At 37.9% G+C, this 13,406-nt stretch overlaps 1 protein-coding gene across 1 annotated transcript; it reads right to left on the bottom strand.

The window, feature by feature from the left end:
• Window positions 1-672: 672 nt before the first annotated feature.
• LOC122091023 (histone H2A.1-like) lies at window positions 673-1,431 on the bottom strand. The gene is made up of 2 exons (XM_042660830.1): window positions 1,141-1,431; window positions 673-1,049 (listed from the first exon to the last, which is right to left on the bottom strand). Exons 1-2 carry the CDS (start codon window positions 1,339-1,341, stop codon window positions 819-821), a joined length of 432 nt encoding a protein of 143 aa, XP_042516764.1. The 5' UTR covers window positions 1,342-1,431; the 3' UTR covers window positions 673-818.
• Window positions 1,432-13,406: the final 11,975 nt, after the last annotated feature.

Here is a 13,406-nt window from a genome sequence, read left to right on the forward strand (position 1 = left end):
TTTGAGAAAATGGCAACAGCGACAAGCAACCCAGGAAAAACTGAGAATTGTTAATGAGGCTCTAGAACAAGCGGAGGAAAGGCTGATAAGGTACCAAGAGAGACACGACCTTATACTTGAAAAGATATGTTCATTTTACCTCTGCAATCAAGAATTAGTAACAACATTAGCAGGAGCTCGAATTGCCATGGATGAAGCTTCCAAGAGTGTCAATAATCTTCGCCAAATGCAGATGAAGATCATACGTTCTTACCAAGATGAAATTTATGGCCTTTTTTCGCAGACGAGATCTCAGGGAAGCTCAGGTAACATCTGATCTACAATACAGATTTTGTAATGAAACAACTAGATACAAATCAGCCACAGAGATTTGTAATATTCATCAAATTCTTTCGTAAATACAGGAAAGATGTAAAATATAATTAATAAATGATGGTTAGCTTGTGATTGAAACCTTAATCATGACCCATCGTCCATCTTGATCTAATTTCATGTCCAAATAATCCAGAATTGAAAATTTCTTGATGGAAGAAAGAATGCTGGACAAGAGAATAACCCTATTTATTTGGAATTCAGAAGCCTTTGATCGATACCATAATCGTTGATTTGAATTCATTAAATCCACAAAAAAGTAACTGAATTGAAAAATAAAAGCATTTCAAAATCAATAACTGGCAAAAGATATGTCCGGATTTCCATTCCATTTAACAAAAGAGAGACATCTCTCGAAGATTACACATTCTATAATCTATGCTATAAAGATGTTAGTGACACTTTCTAAATCTTCTACCCAAAAAAACACAAACTTTTTAATCCCTTCAAGCAGCAGCCTTCTTGGGAGATTTTGGTTGAGAAACGCTCTCACTCTTCTCCGTCTTCTTAGGTAACAAAACAGCATGGATATTAGGGAGAACACCACCGCTGGCAATGGTGACTCCATCGAACAATCTCCCCAACTCATCATCGTTCCTCACAGCCAATTGCACATGCCTTGGTATGATTCTGGATTTCTTGTTATCTCTTGCCGCATTTCCAGCTAATTCCAGAACCTAATCGATCCATGGACAAAAATTAGAATGAGAAAACAGAAATGAATAAAAGAAATCCATCAAATCAAGAAAAAAGATTGATTATATTCACCTCAGCGGCGAGATACTCAAGAACCGCAGCGAGATAGACAGGAGCACCACTTCCAACTCGCTGAGCGTATCGACCTTTCTTCAAGAAACGAGCAACACGACCAACCGGAAATTGCAAACCTGCCTTAATGGATTTCGTAACTGACTTCTTCCTCTCGCCTCCTCTTCTCCCTCCAGCTCCCTTCGTCGATTTTCCCTCCATTTCTAAATCTGAAGCTTCTGAAACTAAAAAATTTCTCAAGATCGAATACTGAGAATCAGAAAAAAAATAGTTTCCGAATTTTAGATTTAGATTTTGATGGATGTGGTTTGCCACTTTATTTATAGTTGCAGAGCATCGAGTAATCTCTGATCAGCGAACATTTTAAGATGGTTGATCCAACGATCCAAAACTCTGCCATGTTGGCAATCCGTGCGTTTCGGAACTTGGCCAATAGATATGCTTTGCGCTCACCTTTTCGACTTCTCCGTGTCTTAGGACTGACATAGGAGAGAAGTAGGTGCCGCGTGCCCCGCGATTTTTCATGTTTGAACTTTGAAGTTTGTAGTTCTAAAGTTTTTCGCGCGCAACTGAGAATCTGAGATCTGTACACATTGGCAATCGTGACCGTCCATCTTATTTTAGAGTTGGGACTTGGGACCATAATAAGTCCATAACACAAGTACCAGCCACGTTTCAAATCATTTTTCTTGAAAAAATTACATAATTCCTCATTTTTAGGTTTTCTTTTACAAAATTATTCATAAAAGTTTCCAAAATTATTCATAAAAGTTTCAGTTAAAAATATCAAAAATTAAGTTTTTCTTTACAAAATTATTCACTTAAAGTTTAAGTTTAATAAAAATATTTTATATTGAATTTAGATTTACAAAACTATCCACTCATTAATTATAAAAAAATACTCATTATATGTGTAAGATGAAGAATTACTATTTTATGTAGTTTTATAATCCAAACCTAGTTTTGGATATTTTTGTTAACTGAAACTTCGGGTAATTAGTTTTATAGACTCGAACCTGATTTTAGGTATTTTTGTTAACTTAAACTTTAAGTGGGAAGTTTTGTAAAAGGTAATCATGTAGTTTTTTCGTTTTCCTTTCCCTATTTATTGATAAAGAATCTCTTTCATCCACGAGGTTCATGAGATCGGAATCAACAGCATGATTTAGGGATCGGATCAAATCGATCGGAATTGGTTGGATTAATATTGGCCTTGATTGATCCATTTCTTGGTTGATACCATAACGGTGGATCGGTATATTAAAAAAAAAAAAAAAAAAAAAAAAAAAAAAAAAAAAAAAGAGGATTCAAACGTAAAACCTTGGAATTTCTATACGATCAAGGTGATTTGAATCGGTATCGGCTTTAGCCAATCTCATTCCTAATACTGAGTTCTCAAACCATGATCAATAGGGGCATCCAAGAATTGGCTGATTACTACCATCTGATACACTTTTTTATAGATTCTCCTTTGAATCGCTAAAAAAAAAAAATAAGGGAGAAAAATCTAGCAAGGTTGCGTTCAACTTGTGTCTTCTCATTAGTTTGCATACTGATGCAAGGTACACACAACTAGGCAGCAATCTTTTTTCAAAATATTATTAATAAATTGGGAAAAAACACTACCTACTAGCATAGGTACACACGAGCACGAAGGCTAATAGGATGAAGTGTGGAAAAATCTTCAGCGCATGTTGGGGAATTGGTAGCTTGTTTTTTTTGTGCCCTGCTATGATTTTTTTTTTTTTCGTGCGCAAGACCTTCAAGGAGGGGATTCATTAACCACATTGGGCAAAAAGGAAGATACAATGCTGAAGAGGTCACCCGGAAAGGAGTGTCTCCACATACCCAAATGAGGGTGGAGCAAGGCCCATTTAGAAATAGCATGGGCATGAATATTCTCATTCCTATTAATAAAGTAATAAGCAAAAGCCTCAAGGGACTAAAGAAGACCTCTAATATCCTTCACAACAACTGAAGCTTCAACTGGAAGTGGGGATGACTCATCAAGTAGGCAGTAAATCAATCATTGATAGTCCGAGAAAGACACCCGTCGAAGGCCCTCAGCAACAGCAACCTTGAGACCCAGCCGAAGAGCCAAGGCTTTCCACACAAAAGGAGAGGAAGGGAAGCCATGGTCAGTAGTCACCATATAAAGGTACCCACCAAAATCAAGAACTAGAACTCCCAATCCCATTGCCCGAGGCCTTATGGAAAATGAAGCGTCCGAGTAGATGAAGAAGGATGCAAGGATAGGAACAAGAGACTACCGATGCCCAGGGGGGGATGCAGAAGGGGGCATAGAGAACTACAAGGGTCTCTGTAACCAAACGATTAACCATATTCAACCAGGTGGAGAAGGGCTGCAGGAAACACCGAAAGGCCATGGCATTTATTCTCTTCCAGATCTGCTGAAGAATAACTGCATGGGTGACAAAGCATTCCTTTTGCTCCCTCTTAGTTAAGCCAGGACGCATACCCCAATTAACAATCCACTCTGCAAGACCCCACCGTGGGTGTGATAGGGGTCGCAAAGAAGTATAAAAAGCAAACCAAGCCTGCTGGGCAAAGGGACAATGAAGTAAGGCATGCTCAACTGTCTCACTATCATTACCACAACAAGGGCAAGACTCTGAAACCACAATGTTCCTTTGCTTAAGGTTTGAGAGGGTCCCAATACCATTCAAGAAAGCCTTCCAAATAAAGTGCAAAATTTAAGGGGGACCTCAGACGCCCAAAGGATCTTTCAAATTACTTTTGGAGTGGTTCTACTTCTTGTGTAAGAGACTGAAGAAGAAGGAGAGAGTTGGGAGCCCAACATATAGGCAGACTTGACTGAGAAAGTGCCTTTTGGGTGGGGACCTCAACTCTAATATCCTGGCCATCCTCAATACTCAAAGGAATTTGAAGGATGGCCTCCACCTCAGAGGGAGAAAATAGTTGTCTCAACTTTACCACATCCCAAGCTGCCACCCCCTAATAAGATCAAAGACCCACTCCAAAGAGCAAGAGGGAGGTTGGCGAGAAGTAACCTTATACTCTGGAAGGCCTGGGATCCAAGGATCACTCCAAATGTGGACTACCACCCTCCACAATCCACAGAAGCCCCTTTTCAAGAAGAGAGCGACCTATCAAAATACTCCTCCAAGCCTAAGAAGACTGGTGACCCACTTGAGCATAAAGAAAGCTACATTGGGAAAAATATATGTTGCCCAATAATCTTGCCTATAGAGATTATTTGTTTGAGAGAAGCTGTCATCCCAATTTTCCTAAGAGAGCCAGATTCTGAGTGTTAAGGTCGTTAATCCCCAAACCCCTATCTAGCTTAGGTATACACAAGCAATGCTAGGCGATCCAATGAATCTTTCTCTCATTGTTCCTTTGCCCCCAAAGGAATCTACACCCTTCTTTGTTTAGATTGTCTAACAACCCTTTAGGCAGCTTGAAGTGAGATATAGAGCAGGAGGGAGTTGCAGTTGCCACTAATTTCAATAGAACTTCCTTCTCTACTGGGGATAGCATTTTACCTTTCCACCCTGCAATCTTGTTCATCGTTCTATCTTTTATATCTTGGAATGTAGCATTTTTACTCTTCCCAATCTCTGTAGGGAGTCCCAAGTATTTCCCAAGAGAGGCGAGGTTATGAATTCCCAATATTCTTGCAAGGAACACTCAGAGTTGGGTTGCTGCAGGGAATTGTTAAGCCGTGGTTCTCTCAATGAGGATGAAAACTCTCGCTTCAAACATGTTTCATAGTTCATATCTTTTATACACCCATGGTCCATGTAGTGCTCCTCATTCCAGTTGAAACAACTAACACATTGCCCTTCAGAATGTCCAAGCAATCCACAGAATAAGCAAAAGGTTTCAAGTTTCTCATACTTAAACTCAACCTTGGAGATAACTCTGCCTGGTCTCTTCATTGTTGTGCCTGTATGAAGGGGGAGGTGAGTGTCAATCTAGAGGTGGATGTGCACATAGCTTGTCCATGAGCTTGACCCTTGAACAATCATGCCTTTTTGAGGTTTTCCTGCCCTCTTGGCCAACTTCATACCCACTTTCATGGTCCTATATTATATAGGTAGACCATGTATTTGAATCCAAACTTTCATAAAATGGAAGACATCTGGTCGGCAGTCCAAACTTGGTGACCACTGCTTGAGCGACACCCAATGGCCCTGGATCGTCCATGGCCCATCCGAGAGTGCCCTTTGAACATCGACGCGGTGACCCAACTTTACAACAAAAGTTCCATTTGATTGAGGTTCAAACTTCATTTCGTCGATGGGGTTCCAAGCTCTGAGGAGGGAGCCTTTAATGGCATCCGGGTGAAGGGTTCTTTGGACTATTACTTTTCCCACTACAGTGAGTTCCCGTTGTGACTGATTACCTGCAAGTGGGATATCTTCAAAGTTAACCGGTTTGGGATATGGGATACTCTGGATCTCACCAATAGTGTCTTCCTCTAAGGGTTTTATACTTGTAACAGACAAAAAAAAATGACCAATGGACAAACAACAAGGGAAAGAAAAAAGGAAGAGACAAAAAGAAGGGGAGGTGCTTTGGGAAGATGGGTAAAGGCATTGAAAAACACGGGAAGACTGTAGTTAATCATGGTAGGATTGCGGTGGTGGGATAGAAGTGGATCCCACACGCAGGGTGGAAGGGAAATGGTGGGAGCAGCTGTTTGGAAAATTCATCGAGCAGGTCGAGGGAGGCCACTTGGACCTAAGGAGAGATGGCACATGAGAGGGCCACAAGTTGGCAGTCATGTGTCACTCTGCTATGACTAGGTGTAGGGAATGGAAGTGGGTAACATTATTTCTTTCCATAGCCACTACTGAGGAAGATAAAACTCATAGTAAGGAGAAAAAAAACCTATTATTAACAAAACAGAATCTCGAAAGCCCATTTACCGCACTGATCTCAAAAAAATTATTGTATTTTCAAGTTCTTACACTTTGACATTTCCCCCCAAAAAAAAAAAATTCAAAGCAATAAAATAACATGTAATATGAGAAATGCTAATCGCAAGATGGGATGCACGCTTTAACGCAGCAAATCAATCATTGAGCCTTAGGTCACTATGGAGCAAGTGTGACTGAAAGGATTTGGTTTGTTGGGACTCTTGATGTGCACAGTTGAGTTTTGTTTTCATTGATTGTGATCGAGGGTTGTTGGAAAGTGATAAATTTCATATAATGTTTTAGGAAATGTGTTGGCACTAAGGGTGCCAATCACAAGCTTGCATTGATTCTATCGATTGGAGATCGGCCCAGGATCTATTGATTATTAAACCTATTGGGCCCAAGTCCACCCCGACTCAGTTCAATATATTTAGCATAACCGTTTATATGTATATTTTGATTTTTTTAATAGAATAACATATATATTGATATTTTTTTAATCAATTATTGAATGTAATTAATTGCAATATCTTTTCTAAATTATTGATGATTTAATAAAATATATTTAAGTATCTTAAATCTAAGACAATTGAAGACCATTTAAGGTTTTATTCATATATTACCTCATTTTAAAGCCCGATTAAGAGAACCCCAGTTAAATTCCAGAATCTGATCAAGCCCAACACAAGGCCGATTCATTCCTTAAATAAATAGGTCATGATTCAGAAGTATAGAATCGACTAAGCCCAACCAAGCCCAGCCCGACCGATTGTCACCCCAAGATGGCACAAAGGTTGGAAGTATTGTATAAGGTTTGCAACAAGTGCTATTTTTTTTTTTTTTTTTTAAGGGTTCCCATTATGTTTGGCCACAATGACTAGTGGCATTCAATGCTGATTGGCTATCTATTTTTAGGGTAATCGACGAAAAATGGGACTGATTCCGATCTGATCCTGCCTGTCACTCCGGGCAATCAGTGACCATTTATGAGGAGCTTTTGGTGCGCTCTGAGAACTTCATTCAATGACTCCGTGATCACCCCCTAAGGGGGTGTTTGGTTCGGTAAATCTTTGGGATGGCATTCTTTAGAATGATAATTCTTAATTTTTGGAGTTGTTTGGTTCTACTAGGATGACCCTCATAAGTGAGCACCCTACTTCCCATGAATGACTATATTACAAAGGATGTGTTCCAAATCTGAGTTTACCTCAACACTTAAACTCAGATTTGAGCAATAAACTTAGATTTGAGCAACCTTTTTACCACCTAATATAAAAGGAGAAAGCAGAAAGAAGTTCTCTACGGAAGCCAATATCTCAACCTGCAAAAAACATGTACTAGCCTCAAGGCAACCAAACGATTTTTCAGAAAGAAACATAATTCAAAAGAATATCTATCAAAAGATTGACATTCATATCCGATACATACACCATTTGATTTACTGAACCAAACACCCCCTAAACTATAAGAATAAGGTAATACTATTAGATAAGTTTTTGTACTCAATTAATTTCTCAGTCCCTCTAATTGGGTGGGTGCAGGCCGCTCTTTCGGATCACATATGTCAATTGTTTTCAAGGCAGACTTTCAATATGTTTTGTCATAAAAAGCTAAATATATAAATAAATAAATAAGGCCTTTCTTCCTTAAAATTCTGCTACCCCTCCCCTTTTGGCCATTACCATAAATCACCCTCATGACTAGCCCTTCACTAATTGATATGGTGAGAATGCTCTATTAGACTAGGCTCATTCACTAATTAACTTACAATCTCATGAACTTGTCATCCCTAACAAGAAATGACTAATTTAACGGGGGACCTCCATGGTGCATTAGCGCATGAATTTAATGCATGATCAAGAGATATCAAGATTGTAGAATGAACAAAAGGTACAAACCGCAATAATATTTTTTTCTTTTTGATAGAACCTCAATTTACCATTGCTATCTATTAATTAATGGTTTTTTTTTTTGAGGGGGGTATGTACGGAAGGGAAGTAGATAACAACAAAAAAGATCGTACTTGAGAGCTCTTAATGACAATGAGTTTTTTGCACACCACAAGTCACCAACTATGCTAGACAATTGTTGTAATGATTAAAATAAACCAATGCTAGTTATGATGAATCGTTGCGATATTTCTTGACAACTTATATCTTGATAAAGGACATACTACAATAGAATACAATGGCTCAACAAGATTCATATAGTCAACCCCAAATACCCTTGACAAGGCCTGGTTAAGTTGTGTGAAAATAAAGTCTTTAGGCAAAAACATTTGACATCAACACAAAAAAAATCACTTCTGCATTCTGCATTCTGCATTCTGCATTCTGCATTCTGCATGGCTCAATTCCAAGTTGCGGTGAGGTGCAGTGAGCAACCAACAGCTGGGAAGGCACAATCATACACCCCAGCCATTAGATGCTCGCTACACCTCGCTACCTCACCGCAGACAATTTTGGTGCAAAACCCCGACACTCAACTAGGCCTGACTTTCAATGTCTTGCCTCACCTGCAATCATCACTATCATCGTTGACTAGAGCATCCTTTTATATCTTAGGCTCTCTTTGGTATGATTTCTATTTGTATTTATTAACTATTTTTTATAAATTATTTGTGACAATAAATTATATACCACAAATAGTATTTGTTTGGTTACTATTTATAAAATAGATTATATAATGAGAGAATAGGTTTCAGTTTTCACCTTCAACTTTGAACTTCAAGAAAGAGAGAGAGAGATGATAAGATTTGGGGTTTTTTTATTTAAAAAGTATGAAACATACTGAAGATATTTACCATTAATTTTGAGTAGTTTAACACACGTGTTCATTTAAGGTAGCAAAAATCAACATAAATGATTTGTTGTCATAAATCACAAATAACATGAGAATAATTTGTGATTTGTGATTTATTCCAATTTATTATAAATAGAAATAAGTGTTATAAATTATACCAAACACTTGTAAAAATAGAAATAAATAAAATAAATACAAATAGAAATAAAACCAAAGGGACCCTTAGTCAAGTCAGCAACTTCCATGAATTATATTTCTTCACATTTCCTGCCAACACATTCAAATTCTTCCTCACCCTATGATCACAAAAGCAGAGGGGATTTCATATCCAACATTACAGAATAAACAATTTGCTACAATAAAATTGGTATACCCGAAGTTGGAATACCCTTCTCTCTTGCATATCTGCCTAGAGATGAAATGTAAGCCTCCTGGTTGGATAGTGAGAACTGTATCATCCTCTATCAGGATTTATAGAATTGAACTTTAATGAGCAACATAAATCGCATCACCTGCAAAGATTCAAATGGGAAAACCAATATAAGAAAAATCAATGGAAACAGAAAAGTCTTCAAAGCCAAACATTCTTCCACATCAGAATTAAGCTCTGTTCGGATCAATGATCTACCAAAAGCCAACACACAGGCTAGGCTCCTTAAGGAACTCGCCCACTCGTTATCTTTTGATGAATCATCGACCGAAAAGAGATCATCTCCGTCTCCGTCGAAAACCGCAAGATCAGAAAATGGTTTTGTAGATCGACAAAGTTTGCCGCTTTATTTATAGTTGTAGGGTGCGATCTCGATTCCAGACTGCAGACATTTTTAACATGGTTGATCCAACGACCAAAAAGCTCTGGCACTTTTGGCGATCCGTGAGTTTAAAACTAAGCTAATAGCGATGCTCGGCGCCAACTTTTCTGATTTTACATGTTTTTATTTGATAGTTTGAGTTTTAGCTTGTTTGGTAACTAAGAAAAAAATAAAAAATAATAATAATAATAATCTGAGAAGAGAGAGACGTATAAAAAAATCATTGTGTAATCATGGTTTTCATACTATTTTTTTTTTTTTACCAAACATTGCCTAAAGTCTTTTGCACATCTGAGAATTTGAGATTGATAGACATTTTCAATCATGATCGTTCATCTTATCTTAGGGTTGGGATCATGACTAAAGGGTCAAACACGAATTAAATGATTTTCCTTCACCTTCAAAGATGAAGAATCTCTTCACTCACCACCTTTTGTTCTGGTCATAATAACATATTTTTTTTCCCTCTAAGAAAAGCTTATTTATTTAAGCATATCTAGTGCAAAGTATCTAAATGACATACATCAAATAATCAAGAAGTGGAAAAACAACCAAATTGTCTCACATACAAGACAAGGCCTTCTTAGCTTAAGGAGTCAACCACATTATTAATCATCATGGAGAACAATTGAAATGAACAGAGTTCTTAAGAAAAGAAAACAATTGTCTGAGTAGACTCCATTTTTGGCACCGCCCCCACATCCTAGAATAAGTTGATCAAATATACTTAATTTAATTGGTCATGCTTGGTCAAATTTTTTGATCTATGACCTTTGTGGCACATTAGCATAATAGTTTGATTACTTTTACTCTCTTCGTCCTCTTCGACTAGCCCCCCTCTCCCCCTCCAACACTTCCTCCCCATTACTACTAGGGGGGTCAAATTGGTCATGCTTGGTCAAATTTGAATAAGTCTTCACCTATTTAAGGCCCGCTATGTTTTCTACAAGTTTATGTAATTGAGCCTCATAGACTAATGCATGAACACATTTTTATTCAACCAATTAATATTTGGTCCATAATCAGGCTCACGGTCATCAAGATACTCTATAATGGCATTTCGTCGGTCCTCATCGATGGCCTTCAAACCACTACCTTGCACCAAGACCACCTGATTATTAATTGACGAGTGCTTCAACCCACACATTTAACCATCAACAAAACAAAACTTCAAACAATTAGTACACATCAAGCCTACCGGTATGGATAAACTTTTGACACCCCTAATTGTAACTCGTTTATCTCCCTTCTTCCAGAAAACTAGCCCAACATTGCCACCATATAATAGGCTTAAACAACCAAAGCCCAAGCCTAGTCCACGTAGATCAAGCAAACAAACTTCTCTGGGCCGGTACTAGTAAGAATGGGCCTACCCACTATGAGAAGAAATATATTTGGCCCAGTTTTTTTTTTTTTTCAGGGCTCATCTAATTCCATGACTTCAAGGCCGTAGAAGCAATCCAAGTTCGATGGGAAAAATGTTTATGGAAGTTGGTCGTTAAGGAAAAATTGGGTTTTAGAATGCGTTTTAGAGCAAAGAAGCGATCCAAAGTACCAATTAGGATGTCATGGAATTTGAACAATCCATGAAAAGCTTCTCATTGGCAGTGAAAGAACCTTAACTTTAAGGAAAATATGGGTTTTTTTTTTTTTAACAATCTATAGGTACAATTAAGTCGTAACTTGCACTTGATTGGTTCTTCGAAACTTCAATATAGTTGGTCATCGGTGACAAGAAATTAATCTTCTAAACTAAACACAATAGTTTTAAGGAGAAAATAAAGTGTTTAACCACATCCTCAAGTGTGCTAATGGCTTATAGAGAACATTATTTTCCTAAGTCCACTTAATGGAATAAGAACATTATAAGCTACCATTAAGCAATGTTTGATCAGAGTAAAGGAAATTAAAATCATAATTCTCCTAAAGTTCAGCAGCTAGACATCAAAATCATAGTGCATGAGCACAGACAAAAAATGGATCTCCTTTTCCTCATCCTTTGTGGATAGGATGGACCATGGGACCAGTCTCTCTACATAGACAAATCCAAAAACACTCAGGAACCAATCTCCCTTCAGAAAGGCAAGTGCAGGAGTACTCAAGAGGAAGGGAGAGTGGGGGAATGGGCTAAACCTGCAAAGGGGCAAGAGAATCCTTAGTTTCTCCATGGGCCAAGGGCCTTTCAATCAAAATTTAAGAATGTGTTGATAAGACCCTTATCCACACCAGTAGGAGCCAATGCTATTTCTTTGTCCATACTCTTCCGGAACCCTACAGAAATTAGAGTCTCTCCAGAAATCCAGCAAAGATTTGTAGCCCATGTTCATTGAAAATGTCTGACACACGGCAGGTGATTTGGCAGCCCAAATAGTGCAACTGTTCTTGGGTTTTCCATTGTCTACCTGGACTCTTTTGGGCCTATCATGTTGCACCACCATGGAAGATCATCCAATCTTTTCTACTTCTTTGTCTGCATTCTGTGGAAGAAAAGGGTAAGAGGCAGTTGGGGTTTCATGGATTTGGGAGTCCTTACCGGAAAAAAAAGTACACTTGGAAGGTAAAAGGTACATCAAGGGCTCCCGAAAGAAAATATTGGAGTTTTAATGTTGTGTTTGATATGTATTTTGGAAATAGATTTTGGGTCTAGAACACCTTTTGCGGAGGGAAATGACAACACAATGAAGTTTCATGGATTTGAGAGTCCTTACCAAAAGAACAAATATGCTTGGAAGGTATAGGAAGGGCTACCGATGAAAATATTGGAGTTCTAGGGTTTATGTTTGGTATGTATTCTCATAATAGGTTTCAAGACTACTAAAACATTATGGTGAGGGAAGACAGGGTTTCATGGATTTTGTGTGAGACCTCCAAAAAAAACAAAAAAAAAACAAGTATGTTCGGAAAGCATAGAAAGGCCCCACAAAGGGAAATAAATATTGGAGTTTCAATGTTGTGTTTGGTATATATTTTCAGAATATATTCTGGGTCTATAACACATTATGCAATCCAATTCTTTCCTATTTTCTCACTTCAGAATGCATTATAGACCCAAAGTATATTCCGAGAATGCATACCAAACACAATATAGTTAGCAGCTCCATATCAAGGTCATCCTCGATATCTTCCCTATCATCAATAAAATAACCTTTAGGTGTGTCATCCAAGAACTTGTATGGAAATACCATAATGAAAGACCAATAACTACAGATGTGGCCAATCCTTTGTTTATCGGAATGATGTTTTAAATGCTCTACCATTCCTTCCCTTCTTATAGCAAAGACCTTAATGCTAATCAAATGACGATCAAATTTGATTATGCTTTCATTTTCTCTCTCTTCATTAAGATGTTGGGAGTATTGGTTATTTAAGATATTGGTTGTATCATAGTACACCTTGAGTCATCTCCAAAATCCAACCTCATATTAGTCAAGTTCAAATTTTTCTCAGAGGCAAAGCTTACTCTCCCTTTCTTATTTTTGAATTTGGGACCAAATAAAAATCTTCACACAAGATTCAATTAGAGTGAAAACCAAATAAGCCAAAGCAGATTCAAGGCAACCGAAATGATATTAGACCAATGGATAAAGTTTTCCTGAAGGAGGAATTCCTTCAACCATGGAGGGAAGAGAGAAAATTCAACGTAGCAATATTTATCCAATGAAGTTGATAATTCTTGTATTATAGTTTTGGGAGAAAAGATCGCTACATGATGGCACCCCGTACACTCTCCTACCACTCTCCTACC

This window comes from Macadamia integrifolia, chromosome 10 (genome assembly GCF_013358625.1).
Source record: "Macadamia integrifolia cultivar HAES 741 chromosome 10, SCU_Mint_v3, whole genome shotgun sequence".
Classification (NCBI taxonomy): domain Eukaryota; kingdom Viridiplantae; phylum Streptophyta; class Magnoliopsida; order Proteales; family Proteaceae; genus Macadamia; species Macadamia integrifolia.